The sequence below is a fragment of the Canis lupus genome, chromosome 14, assembly GCF_011100685.1.
Source record: "Canis lupus familiaris isolate Mischka breed German Shepherd chromosome 14, alternate assembly UU_Cfam_GSD_1.0, whole genome shotgun sequence".
NCBI classification, from domain to species: domain Eukaryota; kingdom Metazoa; phylum Chordata; class Mammalia; order Carnivora; family Canidae; genus Canis; species Canis lupus.
The window spans coordinates 11,767,830-11,785,888 of NC_049235.1; the positions used below are offsets into that span (position 1 = coordinate 11,767,830).

At 38.4% G+C, this 18,059-nt stretch overlaps 1 protein-coding gene and 1 long non-coding RNA gene across 3 annotated transcripts in view; one reads left to right on the forward strand and one right to left on the reverse strand.

The window, feature by feature from the left end:
• Positions 1–3,130: 3,130 nt before the first annotated feature.
• Positions 3,131–6,118, reverse strand: LOC119874505. The gene is made up of 2 exons (XR_005369338.1): positions 5,825–6,118; positions 3,131–4,803 (listed from the first exon to the last, which is right to left on the reverse strand). It is a non-coding gene; the product is annotated as an uncharacterized LOC119874505 (long non-coding RNA).
• A 131-nt stretch (positions 6,119–6,249) lies between these two features.
• WASL (WASP like actin nucleation promoting factor) overlaps positions 6,250–18,059 on the forward strand; it is a 72,903-nt gene continuing 61,093 nt past the window's right edge. Inside the window, exon 1 of one of the 2 annotated variants that reach the window (XM_038556644.1) lies at positions 6,250–6,751. In XM_038556644.1, coding sequence (XP_038412572.1) covers positions 6,635–6,751 — 117 coding nt within the window. In that variant the 5' untranslated portion in view covers positions 6,250–6,634. Of the gene's footprint in view, positions 6,752–12,117; positions 12,181–18,059 lie in introns of those variants that run through there. The other variant, XM_038556646.1, reaches the window with a different exon arrangement.

Genomic DNA, 18,059 nt, shown 5'->3' on the forward strand with positions numbered 1-18,059 from the left:
CAAGTCAGTAAGTTTTTTTTGTCTTGATTTCAGAGCATGTATATCTTTGTACCTTATGAGAAATATTCATATCTTGTTTTTTGAGTCAGAGGTGATCATTTGATCTAAGAATACACATTTAATACTATATAGGTTCAATATTAAGAATAAGAAAATAACAAGATAAATAAGACACAATTCCAGCTTTCAGAGAGCCTTCAGGCTAATAACGGAGGAGACATACATTTACAAAGTAATTATATTTACCAAATAGAAAATTTGTATATCACTGGCTTTGATAGCATATTATGATATATTAAGATGACACACGACAGTTTTCTTTAATGGACTGGCTAAGCATCTATTCATAGATAAATGACATCAAAGTGAATAATCTTAGTGTACCAATCCAATTAGCCATGACTAACTTTCTAAGGACAAACCTAGTTAACTTGCATGGGCAGGGGGAGGGAGGCCAGGGGCATTGCTAATTCTTATTAAAGAAAAAAAAGGAATGAGGAGGACTGCTTATTTCCTAGAGACGATTTTATGATTCTTCATGTATGTGATATGCAAGTAATGTAGTATACAAATGCTATCACCTTCATAAAATTAGAAAGCAAATACAGCTTATATTTGATATTATTGTTTTGTCTTTAAAAAGACCTTCTCTCCTAGAGTCCCCGGATTGAGTCCCATATCGGGCTCCCTGCATGGAGCCTGCTTCTCCCTCTGCCTGTGTCTCTGACTCTCTCTGTGTCTCTCATGAATAAATAAAATCTTTAAAAATAAATAAATAAATAAAATAAAAAGACCTTCTCTCTAGTCATCCAGCATCCTAAAGTTCTGTCTATTGCCACTTTCTCTCCAACCGAACCAACTTGCTCATAAGTGCCTACAAATATTCTTCCTATATTTAGGGACTTTTTGACCTTATGAATCTGCAGATCCCTAAAGTTCAACCTGACATCTCAGTCTCTCTTGCAGCTAGGGCACAGGTATGAGACTTTTCTCTAAACAGACAAATCCATGTGATTTGAAAGCACAAAGAAAGGGTGGCACAAGGAATCCACTCTGGCAAAGGTGGCAGCAGAAATATAGAGCTTTAAAAAAAGAAAGAAAAGAAATATATGGCTTTTAGAAACTTAGAAGAGATTCTAGTTTCTTGTTCCCAATGTTAAAAGTGGATTTATGGTGTCTGTGTCCAGAGATGATGACAGGTGAGAGTTCACTGGAGTTCAATTCTAGAGTGAAATTTATGTGTAGTTTCTAGTTGTGTAAGGAATGCACTAGGAAGTTTAATGTTTGACCAACAGGTATTCCGAAAGAGAAGAGAAAAACTGTGTAGAAAATGATGAGAAAGTAACATAAGAAAAATTTTTAGTACCAAAGAACATGAGTTTTTAGATAGAAAAAGCCTTTGGAATACCTAGTACAAGGAATGTATATATTTTAAAAAGCCACGAATATACAACATCAAATTTCAAAATTCCATGAGCAAAGAGAAGATTCTAAAGCTTCTGGAGATAATAAAAAATCACGCACCAAGGATCAGAATCAGAATAACACCACATATGTCTGGCAATGTTGAACATAAGAAACCAATGGAATAATACCTTCAAATTTTGAAGAAAACTGATTTTCATTCTGAAACCTATAACCTGTTAAACTGTCAGTCAAGGGTGAGATTAGAATAAGACATTATCTGACATGCAAGGTGTCCAAAATTTTACTTTCTACTACTTTTTTTCCTAGGGAAACCACTAATGGATGTACACTACCAAAATAAGGGAATTAAACCAATGTAGATGATGTAGGATCCAGAAACAGAGGGCCCAACACATAAAAGGGTTGACGGGAAATCTCAGATAACAACCATGTATGCAGTCAAGAGAGTAACAGGGCACCCGGGTGGCTCAGTCAGGTGAGCGTCTGCCTTTGGCTGGGGTCATGATCTCAGGGTCCTGGAATCCAGCCCCACACTGGGCTCCCTGCTCAGCGGGAGTCTGCCTCTCTCTGCCCCTCTGCCCCTCCTCTCCTTTCGTGCTCTAATAAATAAATAAAATCTTTAAAAAAGAGAGAGAGAGAGAGAGAGAGAGAGAGCGCAACAGTCTAGATTCCCATAGGATGGGGGAAGCCTCCGGGAGAGAGGTCTCTGATTAATAAAAACAACAGAAATACATCTAATCGATTCCTGATACATTTGGTTACCTAGAAAATAGTACAGAGAGGGATTTTAGAGTCGTTAAAGAATCTGGAAGACATGAAACAATTATCTCATTAAAAAAATATACAAGCCTAGACTTCCACTCTGAAATGGGAAGAGAACTAGTAATTATGAAGCCTGAAGTAGAAGAGTGATAAAAACACAAAAATTATTGAAATAGAAAATCAGTATAACAACAACAACACATTACATGATAGAGAAGACTGTATCCTTTACCTGGATAATTTTAATGAGGTAATGGGGATACACGGCATCACAAGTATCCAATGTGTCTACTAATTCAATCAAGGTAGATCGATATCGAGTACATTTAAATAAAGGAACCAATGTTTTCCCCTTCTTGTCTGAAATAATTAAACTGAGAACCACTGAATATTCATTAACTTTAAAGAGCAGTGGTGAAAAAAGCCAGTAAGCAGCACGCTGGGAACTATAACATACTTGGATGTTTAAATAATTTCTTCAATAAAGGTATCTGGAGATTATGCCATATAGTGGTAGTGACTATCACTGTAGTTTGCTAACATGAATATTTTCTACTAACATCAGTAAGAAATCAGAATTATAAATAAAATTTATTTCTTAAAAAGGTAAGCTCCAGAGAGGCTTAGACACAAAATGAATTTAAGAGAAAGAGGGGAGGATGCCTGGGTGGCTCAGTTAGTGTCTGCCTCTTGATTTTGCCTGGAGTCATGATCTCAGGGTTGACATTTGAGCCATGTGTGGGGCTGTGTGCTGGGTATGGAACCTGCTTAAGATTCTCTCTCCATCTCCCTGTGTCCCTCCTACCTGCTCCCTCTCTAAAAATAAAAATAAAAGGAAGAGGGAAGGGAAAATAGTTTGCTAGCTTGCTTTTTAAGATTTTAGTTGGTGAAAAACAAAACATGCAACATTTAATGAGAGAAAGTACTAGGACAAATTCTCTTAAACATTGTTATAAACAACATTTACTTAAACATAGACAACGTGAGCATTTTAAACCCAAGGAACTTGGAGGTTGCATGGTAGAAATCACATTCATCACCCCTGCAGTATCCAGGTTGGCTGGGGTTCTGTCTCTAAACTCCATTCTGCCAAGTAAAGCAGCTAGTCAGTACTGGTAATTATAGCTACAATGGCTGCTCAATGCAATTGATTCCTGTGTGTGGCTACCTCCACATTCCTCTGCAATGATGGGTGTCACTACATTTTAAATTATTAACATTAGTAAGGAGAACAGAGTGTTTCAAAGGACTTGTAACAGTATGTAAACAGTGATATTTGTGAAGAAAAGTGGATTAACAAAAGAGAAATTTGCAAAGTATAATGATAATGGCAGGGAATACTTCTGAAATTATGCCCTCATTTCCATAAATAAGCTACCCTAATGTTTTCTGTTAAAATGAGGACTTTTCCTTAAAGGGTCATAGCAAAAAAGAAGAAAATAAAAGTAGAATAGATTTTCGGCCGGAAAGTCAAATGGAAGAAATTAAATTTAAGAACTGCCTTATTCTTACTTATCTTCATAGACATTTTAATATAGCATATGCATTTTATACATATAAGAAGATAAAATCCTTACAGTCTTCTTAACCTAGCTTATAAATTTCAAGATACTTAATGGAAGGGAAATAGAATCCTTCTTATTTCCTGGACCAAATCCAATCTCTCAAACTGGATAAAAAGAATTTGAGATAAGAAAATAACTTGCCAAAGAAAACAGAGAGAAAGATGTCTTGCGTTCTGCCAAATAGAGGATATGCTATCAAGAATGAAACAAGAGACTTGCTAAAACTTTGAAACAAATCAAACTGCTACTGCTTGGTATGGGGATGAACATGGGAAAATAAAATCCTTGTATGCACGGTAAGAAGGGAAAACCCCAAATGTTGCTTGCTCACATGCTCCTAAGAATAAGGAAGTCATATTTCCAACGTAATGTTCACGGTAACATTTTCCACATTTAAGAACAGGGTGTTGGAAAAAGGCCAAAGAAAAGCAAAAATAACAACAAAGGGGTAAAAAATAAGAACTTAGGTTGCAATTTTGTGCACAAAATATATTTCAAATTTTGAGTCCAAGTTAAAGAAATGATTTGGGCTTGAGAAAAAAGTCTATGGTGGTTATAATTTTTAAACAAAAAAGACAGGGGCAAATAGAAAACTGCACCTAGAAATAGATAAGCCATTTAATATCTCCTGAAAGAAAAAAAAAAAAGCAATGGAAACAATACATAGTCTAAGCTAACAAGAGGTTGTAAATGATTGGAACCCAATAGTTAGCTCACAGCTGCTGTCCCTTCAACTAGCCTCCCATGCTGCCTGCTTTTTCCTGTAGCCCTCTTCCATGTGTCTCCCATCTTCAAAATAGTTGGGTTGTTTATAAGCTTTCAAAAGCTAGCATACTAGCATAAAAATCGCTGCCTTTCAGTTTTTACTAACGAACAAAATTAGTATTAGAAAATAGGGGGATCCCTGGGTGGCGCAGCGGTTTAGCGCCTACCTTTGGCCCAGGGCGCGATCCTGGAGACCCGGGATCGAATCCCACGTCGGGCTCCCGGTGCATGGAGCCTGCTTCTCCCTCTGCCTGTGCCTCTGCCTCTCTTTCTCTCTCTGTGACTATCATAAAAAAAAAAAAAAAAAAACTTAGAAAATATAATATGGTGCAGCCCCGGTGGCTCAGTGCTTTAGCGCGGCCTTCAGCCGGGGGTGTGATCCTGGAGACCCGGGATCGAGTCCCACGTCGGGCTCCCTGCATGGAGCCTGCTTCTCCCTCTGCCTGTGTCTCTGCCTCTCTCTCTCTGTGTCTGTTATGAACAAATAAATAAAATCATAAGAAAAGAAAGAAAGAAAGAAAGAAAGAAAGAAAGAAAGAAAGAAAGAAAGAAAGAAAGAAAGAAAAAACATAATATGATAAAATAGTATTTAATATTATAAAGATAGTATTAGGAACAAATGATTGTCTCTAGATTTATAGTTTTTAAGTTTTGTAATTTTCACATAATAGTACATATATCGTCCATGCGGCATCCTATATAGCCTAAGTAGAAATTCTGCTAAGAAATTATGCCCCCAATTTACCACTATACATTTGAAGAAATACAGAGAGTTCTAAATGCTACAGTTTTTTGAAATTTCATGCTTAGATAGCACAAAGATAAAAAATACACATTTCAACTCCACTTTTGATCCTTAGCTAAGGGAAGGGAAGCAAACCATAGGCAAAGGGAAGATAAGGACTATAGAGCAAGTAATGTTTGAGTAACCACCGTCCATCAGGTATTTCACGTATGCTTTCCGGGTAAATTTTACTACTTAGAAGTAGGTTTAGTTATCTCTATACTACACCTTTATTAAATAGGAATAGAAAGATGAGAAGGTGGGGGGGGGGAGAATATTTTCCAATTTTCAAGATGGGGAAAAACGTGTTCAGGGCACTTCAGAGAAAAGAGCCTGAATTTAAATGTTCTCAATACACTCATCCCACGCAACACTCCAGGCGAGCGGTAGAAAATTCTAAGTGCGTTTGGTTTTTGTTAACATCCATCAGCAAGCTCTTTCACAACTCCGGGAGAGAGGCCTGTGTGTTCCTCTACACCCACTGCTGAAGTTTGCACAAAGTTTGAGAAACCCCCGGCACCTGCAGCTCCGACCCAGGAGCACAGGGGAGCGCGTCACTTTCCCGTCTTCGTCTCCAGATCCTTTTGACCTGCAGTAAGAACGTCCGGCTTCTGCGCCCCCCAAATAAGAGCCATTCCGGGGAAGGGGGACCTGGGGCCGCACAAACGCTTCGCCAAGGTGTGCGTCCGCAGAACTCGCGCGGGCCACTTCTGTTTTTGGCAGACGGCGGCCGCCCGGCCCAAGCCCCGCAGAAACCAGCACGGGAGCAGGGGCCCGCACGCGCGATCCCCGCCCCCGCCCACGCGCCCGCGCCCGCGCCTCGCAGCCCGCGCCCCGGCCGGAAGTGGGCGGGGCCTGGGCCGGCGCGGTGGGCCGGCCGCGGCGTGGGGGGGGGGGGCGCTTCTCCCGGGCCCGGCCCGCAGCCGCGCGTTTCCGGCGCGCTCCCCCGCGTCCTGCGTCCTGTGGTCTCGTCCGCCCCCGCAGCCATGTTGGATTGTGCTGCCGCCACCACCGCCGCTGCCGCCGCCGCCGCCGCCGCAGGAGGGTTGGAGGAGGAGTTGGGAGTTTAGCGCAGTCGCTGGAGTACGAGGTCAACGACCATCCGGCCTGGGACTCGCCGGGCGGGAGCCGGGAGCTTCCCTTTCTTTGCGCGGCCCGTCGTTGGCTCCTCCTTCCCGCGGCCTCCTCCTCCTCCTCCTCCCCGCGCCCGAGGAGCTGCGAGATGCTGCGCCTCTGATTCCCCTCCTCCCACCCCTGTCACCGAGAGGGGAGAGAGCGCTCGCCTGCTCGCCGGAGACGGCCCCGGACGCTCAGCCCCGCCGGCGAAACCATGAGCTCGGGCCAGCAGCAGCCGCCGCCGCCGCGGAGGGTCACCAACGTGGGGTCCTTGCTGCTCACCCCGCAGGAGAATGAGTCCCTCTTCACCTTCCTCGGCAAGAAATGTGTGGTCAGTGGCCGAGACCCGCGTCGCCATCCCCGACGATACCTCACGGGCCCGGGCACGAGGGCCGGGAAGCGGGAGCGGGGACGAAGGCGGGAGCGGCGCGGGGAGGGTCCGGCCGCCGCCAGGCCTCCAGCCAGCCCGGCGCGGCGGGTGCGGGCGGTGCGGGCCGGCGCCGCCGCCGCCGCCGCCCCCCGCCTCCCGAAGCTGACCGTGAGCAGGGAAGTGTCACCTCCGCAGGCCCGCCCTGGAACCCCTCCTGGCCGGGCCCAGGTCTGCGCCCTTGCTGCTGGCTCAAACTTTGCTCTCAGGCCAAGAGGAGATTTTATTCCTGCACGAGCTGCTGGATCTTAAAAACCGGGCGTCCGTACTGGCCCTTGTTTCACCTCCTGCCGCTTGATCTGGGGGTGGGGAGGAGGCTACCTTCTTTCACAATGGCAGAGGTTTCAGAAGTGGGTAGATCGGGGAATGAAGCCCGGATATGAATGAAGCGGGCCAGAATGGGGGTTTTTGATCCCCGTTTAGGCTCCCAGGAGAAAATGAAGTCGATTGCATCGGTTCAGAATGAGGGCAGGGAATGTTGCTGCCCCCCATTGCAGAGAAACAGCGTTTTTTTTTTTTTTTTTTTTTCCTCCAGCAGCCTCACCAGGCCTGGTTTCTGCTCTCCTCTCCACTGATTTTTTTTTTTTTTTTTTTTTAACCCTTCATTGGTGGGAGGAGGTGCTGCTCTCCCCACGACCATGCGCAGGAGAACCACAGTCTCTAGTAGTTCGTGGCCTTTTGGGGCCTGAGAGTGATTCTTAGGTTGGTGCTGTGCGGCCTGTTCCAACCCCAGATGGCCGGTTGGGAGCAAGCAGTTCTGCTGTGGGAAGGGGAATGTGTGTTGTTGACGGAAGCATTCATTACATTGGCTGCTGGCACTTCTGGGGGTGGGGAGGTTCTGCTCTGTGGTGTAGGCCTCGTCTGGCTGCATCTTACTGCTGTGGCTCCGTTGAACTGTAGTCGAGTTTGCTGAAATGCTGTTTGGGTCCCTGTCTCCCCTCTTTGCGTCTTAGCACCTGCATAGTATGTGCCACTGGAAACCAGGAAACCCCTACTGAAATGTCAACAGAGCAGTACCATTTTACAGCTTCTGTTGGTAGTGTTAAATATGTCAAACGAGGCTACATCTATCTGTTTAAGAAGTTAGGATAGACAATTTCTGGAAAGTTACTCTATGGGTTAATTGTTAACTTTATAGGAGTCAGCCTTTTTGTATCCTCTTGGAGATTGAATCATTACCTTCAATTCAGACGGGCCTGGTATTTTACTGATTAGAAGAATGAAATAAGAGGACTGGCTTAAAATCAAAATTTTGGGCAACAGTTTTAAAGACAACTGTCGTGTGTGTCCGTGTCCCCTCCCTCCCTCGCTTTTGAACAAATGAGAAAACTGAGCCAGTGAACCCCAAGTCACACAGCAGTTTAGTAGGTAACCAGAACTAGAAAGCCAGGACTTTGGATGCCTAGTCTGCTGTAGTTTCCACTACATCATGTTGTTTTAGAAGGGTTTTTTTTCTTACTTGTTATTGATTTATTTCAAAAAATGGTGCAAAAGGAATAATCAGTTCTTTTTTTTTTTTTTTTTCCCCACCAAAACTTGGTATAATTAGTGTGTGAGATTCTTAAAGCAGCACTAATTTTTGTATATTTTCGATTTAGGAAAATCTCCAGCTCTTTAAACTGTTACAATATCTGCAAATGAAAAAAAAATTAAAATTTTTTTGTTTTAGTTTCATTTGCTATATGATCTGTATCAGAAAGGAAATAGTTGTTTTACGTTTTACATACCAGACACATTAAGCTTAGGCAGGAAGGACATTATATTCAAACACTAGTACACTGACTAATTGCTCTATGCTTACCTGTAATGTTTACTGGTTTCAGAAAAATGAAAGATGTGAGAGAATACTGTGATTGAGAAAGATAGCCTTGCTTTCTGGTTAGCATAAGTGGATTGCTGAATAAGCCATCAGTATTCAGTGCTCAGTATCTTTATGTCATCTATTATTAATCACCTTTACCTTTTGAATTTGGCATTTCATACACTCTTGTGGTATGAAATTGTTGTGAAGATTAATATTTGAAGTCTCCAGTTACTTGAGAGTAAAGACTATTTTGTTTTGAAAAATCCTTTTTTTCTTTGCTGACTATGCCGCTTTTTGTAGTTTAAAATTATAGTGAAATACATTATCTCATTAAAAACATCAGCAATAACATTTACAAGTCGACCGGAATTTGTTAGGACAGAAGTATATTCAGAGCCCTAAGAGTTCAAGAAATGAAACAAATAGTTGCAGTCCCAGTTCTGGAGGAGCTGCATTCCTTCTTTGACTCAACAATATTGAGTAACTAAATGTTGAGGTCAAAATCAGGGTTGATGCCTACCCTCAAGGAACTTACTAGGTCTAAAAAGGGAAACAAATATGTAAACTGATGAGTAAGTGCTTCAGAGTAATGTGTAAGAGGCTGCACGTCACAATGTAAAACATCTTGGCTTTGTAGTCAGCCTGCCAGAGTTCCAACTCATTTGGTCACTTAGGACAAGTTTTTCTTTTGTTTTTCTTTTTGTTTTACTTCCTGTAGTAGAATTGGTTTTCGTATTTCTAAAATAGGGATATTATGGGCTAATTTTGTGGATTAGAAGGACTTTATGTTAAATATATGGATGTTGCTATTTTTCACAAAAGTTTAGGAGATTGAGAGAGGATGAGAAGTGTTTTAGGATGGGTGATACCTGAATATTTAAGATTATGATGAGAGGAATGAAATAGCTTGGAAAGTCGGGGGCCTACAAGTAGTTATGGAGCAACGAAGGTATCTGCTTGGGTTCTCAAACTTAGATATGCATTAGAAACATTGTGGAGATTACAAATATTGCTAGCCCGAATTCCTAGATAATATTCAGTGGGTTTGAGTTGGAACTTGGGCATTTCTATTTTTAGCAAGCTTATTAACAGGAGACTTTAGCATATATGAAGGTAACTGAAGTTTACTGTTTTCTGATAGGGTAGTCTTGAAACACATTTGAAATGTTTATATGTTTCCCTTCAATCTTAGGTGTATATTTTGTGAGTTAAGGTTAAACTAAAACAAAGGTTTTTTTTGTTTGTTTGTTTTGTTTTTTTAGTACAGACTTTCTCTAACCCATTAAGATATCAGTGTATATTTCATAGGTATAAGAGATACAGTTGAGGAAGTATTGCACTAGTTAGTGCTCAAGATCAGATACAACTTTTAGAAAGTTTTGGAGAAAGATGAAGGCACTATAGAAGGTGGATTGAGGGTTGTAAGAGTGGAGACAAAGGAGATCAAGTAATTTCACAACAGTGCACATAAGATATGAAGGCCTAAATTAAGGCACTGTTGATAGGAATTCCAGGACAATTAGCCTTTAGCAGGATTTCATTCCCCTTAGGTTTAGTGAGTGGGTGAGGGAAGAGAATTAGGTCAAAGAAAGGTAAAACCACCAGCAGAAAAAGTAGGCAGAAGCATACATACTTTACTAGATGGAAATATGCTTGTATATTACTCTAGGTTGGTGATTGGTTTCATGGAAGAGATGAATCTTTTTTTTTATTTTTTTAAAAAATTTTTTAAAATTTTTATTTTTTTATGATAGTCACACAGAGAGAGAGAGAGAGAGAGAGGCAGAGACACAGGCAGAGGGAGAAGCAGGCTCCATGCACCGGGAGCCCGACGTGGGATTCGATCCCGGGTCTCCAGGATTATGCCCTGGGCCAAAGGCAGGCGCTAAACCGCTGCGCCACCCAGGGTTCCCAAGAGATGAATCTTAAATCTATTTTGCCACAGTTATAAAAAATATATTTATTGGGGATCCCTGCCTCTCTCTCTCTCTCTCTCTCTCTCTCTTTCTTTTTCTATGTCTATCATAAATAAGTAAATAAATAAATCTTTAAAAAAATAGATTTAGTGAAAGTTGAGGTTTCAATTAAAGTTGTATGTAATAAATATGTATTTTGTACTTAAATAGTTCTGATGTAATTCATTAGCTGGTAGTATTTTCTTAGGACAATAAAGAAGAGTTAAAAACAAGATTTATCAGGTCTTATTTTGTAGTTCTGTTGTTTTTTCATGTACTGTGATTTAACTTAATTTTCTATAGAGTATAGGCCAACTTGTCAAGTGGAGTTAAATATATATAGTCCTGAAAAAGAAATTAAGGCTTGAGAAAAAAAAAAAAATCTCATACTAGCTCTCTACATCCATCTTTGGTCCAAATGGTTGAGGTTAGTATCCTTGACTGCTACTTTTTTTTTTTTTGCCATGCTCACCTGTTTTGTTTCAAGATTTAGTGGTGCTTAAGAAGTCATTTTTATTAACCACCTTTAATCTTCATTTCTTTTGATTGCTCAGCACTTGTTTTAACTTGCTTATATTATTTTTTTTTTGTTTTCTCACCGTATATATAATTCTGGGAGATTAGACCTTATGCCTGTGTAGTTTTCTATATTTTTTTATAATATCTAGCATACAGATCACTGAATACTTATTAATTGTTAACTGTTTTATTTCTTAGGAGCTCATTTAGCATTTCTCATTGCTTGGTCAGGTTATTAAAATCTTCAAAAATTTTTTTTTTAATATTTATTTATTCATGAGAGAGAGAGAGAGAGGCAGAGACACAGACAGAGAGAGAAGCAGGCTCCATGCAGGGAGCCAGCCCGATGTGGGACTCCAGGATCACGCCCTGGGCGGAAGGCAGGCACTAAACGGCTGAGCCACCCAGGGATCCCCAAATCTTCAGTTTCTGACGCAGGTTGTATCTGGGCTTAGGTCTTCCTTTATTAGAACAAAATGATTTAAGTCAGATGCTGAACTAATATAGGTTGTAACAGTAGTTGTCCAATAGGTACTTTGTTTCTGTTTTAAAATCTTAAGTTGGTTTACAGGGAGAGATGCCTAGATGGATCATTGTTTTGATAAAGGCCTGAATTAAAGCAGCACTGGTGGCAAGTTAGGGCTGAGAATGTATTTGAGTAGGGAATTGAGATATGAGTATGGAAAGAGAAGATTAATATTTGTGAGATTTGGAATATACAAAGCTGGGAAGGCAACCTTGTCTACTACAGAGGAAAAAGGTGAATATAAAAGTGTGGGTCATAAGGGGTAAATTATAAATACAGGAGGAGATTGAGAAGAATCTAGCAGATTTGGGTTTTTTATTTTTTTTTAGATTTGGGTTTTAAATCCTATTTCTCATTATTCCTAGTTTATAAGGAAATTTCTTAACCACTTTGAGCCTTACTATCTAGATTTATAAAATGGGCTTACTCAAGGATTTCAGCGAATAATGCTATAATGTATGTACAGCACTTGGAGTACCTGCCACTTCTAAAGTGTTCTGGCTGTTTTTGGAGAAACATGTGAAAGAAGGTAAAAAAAGATTTTTTAGAAGTTTTTGTCTTAGATTGAACAGTTATAGTAAACTGACTTGGTCATTTTAAAGACTGATTCAAAGTTGAGGTATAATAGAGCAGATAGAGATAATTAATTGTAAATTAATCTGTCTAGAAGTTTATAGAACCAGCATTAGTACAGTATATTAGTATAGAAGTCACTTTTCACTGTAAATATTTTGGAAGCAAAACAAATTCATACGTTCTTGTCTGTCCACAGTAACACATATGGTTAACTGTAAAGGTAACTCTTATTGGTTTATGACTGAACAATCTAATATTTTTAAGTGATTATGTTTTATTTAGTAATTAGAAGATGCTTGGTGTATTTAACTCTATCTGCAAATATAGCGTAACAGAAATATATTGTTTTTATTTATCATATCTTCTTAGAGGTTATGGAGGATTATTGACTATAATGTCAATATAGGAGAGTGAAATTAATTAGATATTAGTTTCATTTTGGAGTTAATGTGTAGAGGAATTGTGACCCTTTTTTAAAGAGACGAAATAATTAGCTTTAGAGTAATATTGAAGAGGCAAATCTAGAAAAGTCCCTTTTAGAAAATAGAATCAAATGAAAGATTTGTAGTAACTTCATAGTTCAATTACTATGGCTTTCTGTTATTTTACTTGTTTTCTCAGTTTCCTTGGCCACTTGGTTTCTCTGCCATAGTGATTTCTTAAACTTATTTTTATTTTTAACTCGACCTAAAGATTACTGTAGAAATGTGTGTAAAAAGAGTACTCATTAAGCACCAGACAACTACAAAGAAAAGGGAAATACGAAAGATATCTAGGAATATAAAATGCTGTTAATAATGATGAGACCAAAATTATAAGCCAAACATACATAACCTTTGGACAATGAAATGTTTTTCAAGTTGAGAAGCAAAAACTATCTAGTATTTTTAATTATTAAAATAGAGGTGAAGTTGTTTATCATGTCTTTGGTTCCAAGATAAAAAATTTTAAGTGAAATTCTCCCTCCACTATGGCAAATACTTTTGTTGCCATAAAATATTAGGGGATACTTAAATGCCTAAGAAATTTTCATTGTAGTAAAGGGGCTGATTGATTTGTATGTAATGCACAGAGCTAGTTAGAAACCCAGATGATTTTCTCTGTTTTTATTAATGCAATGTCATCATGATCAAGTATTAAGGATTTACTGAGAATAACACCATCTCAGTACCTTGGATTATGTGAAAATAGTAAGGAAGATTTATTTAGTCTTTATACCTTAGTTACTTACCAAGTAGCTGGGGAAGACAAAAATCATGCAAAAAAAACATATGTTTCATAAACTAAGTATATACTAAAGATTTAAATAATAAAGAAGAAAGATAGATCACAGTGGGATTTGATACATCATTGTGGGACTTGAACATGAGGACTTACATGCCCTTATTTAGTCAGGAACAAGGAAGCAGCTCAGTTCAAATAGAGGGAAAGGTGTAAGTCAGTTTAGGGAGAGAACATTTGCATGAAGCATTAGGAAATATTAAATAGACTGGTAGGAAATATTAAATAGACTGGCTTGGCTAGAAATGAGAATGGTATTTGCTTAAGACTATAATGAATGATAAGTTTGAAGGGTAAATTGAGGCCAGATTTTAGAGGACGTTGAGTTTCAGTCCTTAAGTAGTAAGGAGTCAAAAAGATTTTTGATTTGGGACGCCTGGGTGGCTCAGTGGTTCAGTGTCTGCCTTTGGCTCAGGGCATGATCCATTGGATCCCTGTGAGGAGCCTGCTTCTCCCTCTGTGTTTCTGCCTTTCTGTCTCTCTTATGAATAAATAAATAAAATCTTAAAAATTCTCTCACTCTCTGTCCCTCCCCTTCTCTCTCTTTTTTTTAAAAAAAGATTTTTGATTAAAAAAGTATAAAGATAGGAAGGACCTAGAGATGGGGAAAACTGGAAATTGTAACCATAATGGAAATAATTCAGTAATGGCTTAAAATTTAGTAAACATTTTCATATTCCTTATCTCAGCTGACCTGGCCTGGCTAAGGAACCTGAATTATAGCAGCATCTGAAACAAAAAAAGGGTTATGAGGTATAGTAAATCCTTGGTCTTTGTGCACATGGCAGATACTAACTATTGCTCATGGCATTTTTTCCTACTATGTCCAGATCTGGTCTCGAGTACTCAGCATATCCCTACAGGCAGGCACTGCCAGTCAGTCCAAGTTCACATGGATGAAATCTAGTTGCCATGCCAAGGCTATAGAAATGTTGTGAAGAAAAAATTGGCAATATTTAGTTAGCTGTGTGAATTCCAGATTGCAGCAGAAACTCCTGGTAGTAATGGCTAGATAGTGGGAATTGTAGGAGTAGAGCTTTTGGAATCCTTTGCAGAATGTTGATTATTGAGGCCTTGGATGTGAATTTGATCTATGAAGGTATCAGTACAGGTCAGGATTATAGAGGGGAGTAGTCTAACCCATATTTGACTTGGCCAGCACTTGAGAAGGGTGGATTTCGGTGAGTAGTTGGAGAAGGAGAAAGATGTTCTTTTTAATTTACCTGAAAAATGGTATTAATACATGCTATTCAGAAACTTAATTTTTTCTCTTGTATTAATGTATCTTATATTTCCATTTATATGTGTTGCATACTTTTTATTACTACATCCTCTATTTTGTTAGTTTCTTGTAACTTATTTTAACTATTGAAAGGCAGATTTATTCTTGCTCTCTTTGGAGAGCTAGCAGTCCGTGAAATCAAGATGTCAGCAGGGTTGATTCTTTCTAGAGGCACTGAGAGAATTTGTGCCATGCCTCTCTCCGAGTTTCTGGCATTGCTGGTAATCCTTGATGTTCTTTGATTTATAGATTCATGACTCTAAGCTCTACCTATGTAATCACATGGTGTTCTCTACTTGTCTGTGTCTTCTCTTACAAGGAAACTAGTCATTGGATTAATGTCAACCCTAATGACCTCGCCTTAACCTTTCACCTCGCCTTCTGTTTACAAAGACACTCTTTCAAAGTAAGGTCCATTCATAGATACAGGTGTTAGAACTTCAGTATATCTTTTAAAGAGACATAATTCAGTCCTGAACAATAGGTATTTTTTACTCTCCCAAGTTTTTGCCTGTTAGAAACAGTGCTGTAATGAACATTCAAGTATATATTTTTAGGTATTCTTTCTAAGTAATTCTATAGAGTGAATTCTTAGAAGTGAAGTCAGAGGGTGTGAACATTAAAAATATTAACATGTACTGCTGGATTGTCTTCCAAAGCATTTGTTTTTAAACTCCATATATTCTCATCAACACTAGGATTTAAAAATCATTTCCATTTTGACAGTTTTACTGGTCAAAAAAATCTTATTTGATTTATAGTTTTTAGTGAAGTTAAATATCCTTTTATGTCTGTTTATGATTATTTCTTCTGTGAATTGTTCTTGTCTTTAGACCATTTTTTTCTATTGGGTTGGTTTTTTTCTTAGTGATTTGAAGAACTTTTTAGGGATAGTTACTGTATATTACAGGGTTTTTTGGCAGTTAGTCATTTATCTTTTGACAGAAGTATATTTGGTGTTTCTGGTCATTGCATGGGTTTTGATGTTTTGTATAGTTAGATATAATAATCTTTTTATTATATCAAGTTTTTATTTAATACTGTACTAGCTTAGAGTTGCAAAAATATTTTCTCAATTTTCTTAGTGCTTTTTGGTTATATTTTGAACATCTTTTCTTTGATCTTTCTGGAAATGACTTTGGAAAATAAGTATAGTAGAATTCTAGCTTTATATTTTTACAAATGGCTAGGTGTCCCAATACCATTTGTTGAATAATTTTTTTCTCTGATCTATTTGAAATGCAGCCTTTATTATTTACTAAATTTCTGGACGTACGTACTTACATGTATTTCTGCAGTCTCTTAAATTTATTTCATTTATTTCTTTGCTTATATTCAGAATTTTTAATGAATGTAGCTTTATAATGATGGTACTGTTTGATTACCATTAAGTCCCTCATTACTCTCCTTTTCTATATATATATATGACTATGCTTTGTATTTTTTCAAGAGCTTACCTCCTACCTCTGTCCCTCACCAAAAAATATTTGCTTTGATTTGGAATAGCATTGAGTTTTTTAGATTAATTTAGGAAGAATTTGACATATTGTGGCTTCCCATTGAAAAGCAGATCTCTTTTATTTACTTTTAGGTGTTATCTCATTCTTTAGTTTTATAATATTTTATCATATTTATGAGCCATTTAAAGATGTTTTAGAGTGCAAAAGTAATACCCACTTATATTCATTGTTTGAAACACACACACACAATTGCACTATACAGTGTCGAAAGTTAAAATGACCCTTTACCCCTCTAATTTTCCAATACAATTGGGCTCTATATAAAGTTCATCTTAATGGTTTGATTTGACTGTTTCCCTTTTTTTTCTTCTATGTTCATTCAATGCTATAAATTTGCCTCTAAGCACTGCTTTTGCTGCATTTCACAAATTTTGATGTTATATTTTCATTTAGTTCCAGATGTTTAAAATATTTTTCAAGACCTCAAATACTTTCAAAATTTCTTTTGATTTCTACATTGTTGTCTGAAAGCATACTTTGCATGTTTTCTGTTCTTTTATTTAAAAAAAATTTTTTAAGATTTTATTTACTTATTTGAGAAACAGCATTGAGTGGCAGGGGGTTGGGGGGAAGGCGGGGGGAGAAAGAGAGCAGAGGGAGAGTGAAAAGCAATGCTAGGCTCCGTCCCAGGACCTGGGAAATCACAACCTGAGCCAAAGGCAGATGCTTAACTGACTGAGCTGTGCAGGTGCCCCCTCTTCTATTAAATTTAAGTTGTGCTTTATGGCCCAGAATGGGGCCTCCGTTGGTGATTATTCCATGTAAATGTGAAAAGAATGTGAATTCTGCTGTTGTTAAATGGAGTATTCTATAAATGTGAACTAGATCCAGCTGATTGATGAATAGTGTGGAGTCCTCACTGATTTTCTGCCTGCTAAATCTGTCAATTATTGGTTGAAGAGTTTTGTACTCTCCAGCTTAAATAGTGGATTCATCTATTTCTTGTTGCAGTTCTATCAGCTTTCGCCTCATGTATTTTGATGCATTGTTGTTAAATGCAAACATATTAAGTATTGCTATATATTCCTGGAGAAATGGTCTCCTTATCATAATGTCCCTCTTTTTCCTGATAATTTTTCTTGCTCTGAAGCATGCTTTGTCCAAGAGTAATATAGCTACTCCAGCTTTTTTTTTTCCATTTACTGTTAGCAGAGTATATTTTTCTCTATTGCTTTTCTTTTAATTATCCGTGTCTTTATAATTAAAATGTGTGGGGGTTTTTTGTAAACAACATATACTTGGCTGTATTTTTTAATCCACTCTGACAAGTCACTATCTTTTTATTGGTATATTTAGACCACTTACATTTAAAGTGATTATTGATATAATTGGATTAATATCTACTATATTGTTTTCTATTTGTTGCCCTGTTCTTTGTTTCTTTTTTCTCTCTCCCCCCCCCCTTTTTTAAAGATTTTATTTACGTATTTATTTTAGCAAGAGAGGGAGAATGTGCACGTGTGAGCAGAGAGAGGGAGAGGGAATCTGAAGCAGACTCTGGGCTCAGCTCAACCCCAACGTGAAGCTCAATCTTACAATGCCTGATCATGACCCGATCTGAAACCAAGGGTCAGAGGCTTAACCAACTGAGCCACCCAGGTGCCCCATGCTTTGTTTGGTTTTAATTGAGTATATGATTCCATTTTCTTTCCTCTCAACATACCAATTGCATTTCCTAAAAAACATTTTTAGTGGTTTTCCTGTATTGTATAATATACATTTACAGTCAAAGCCCATTATCAAATAACA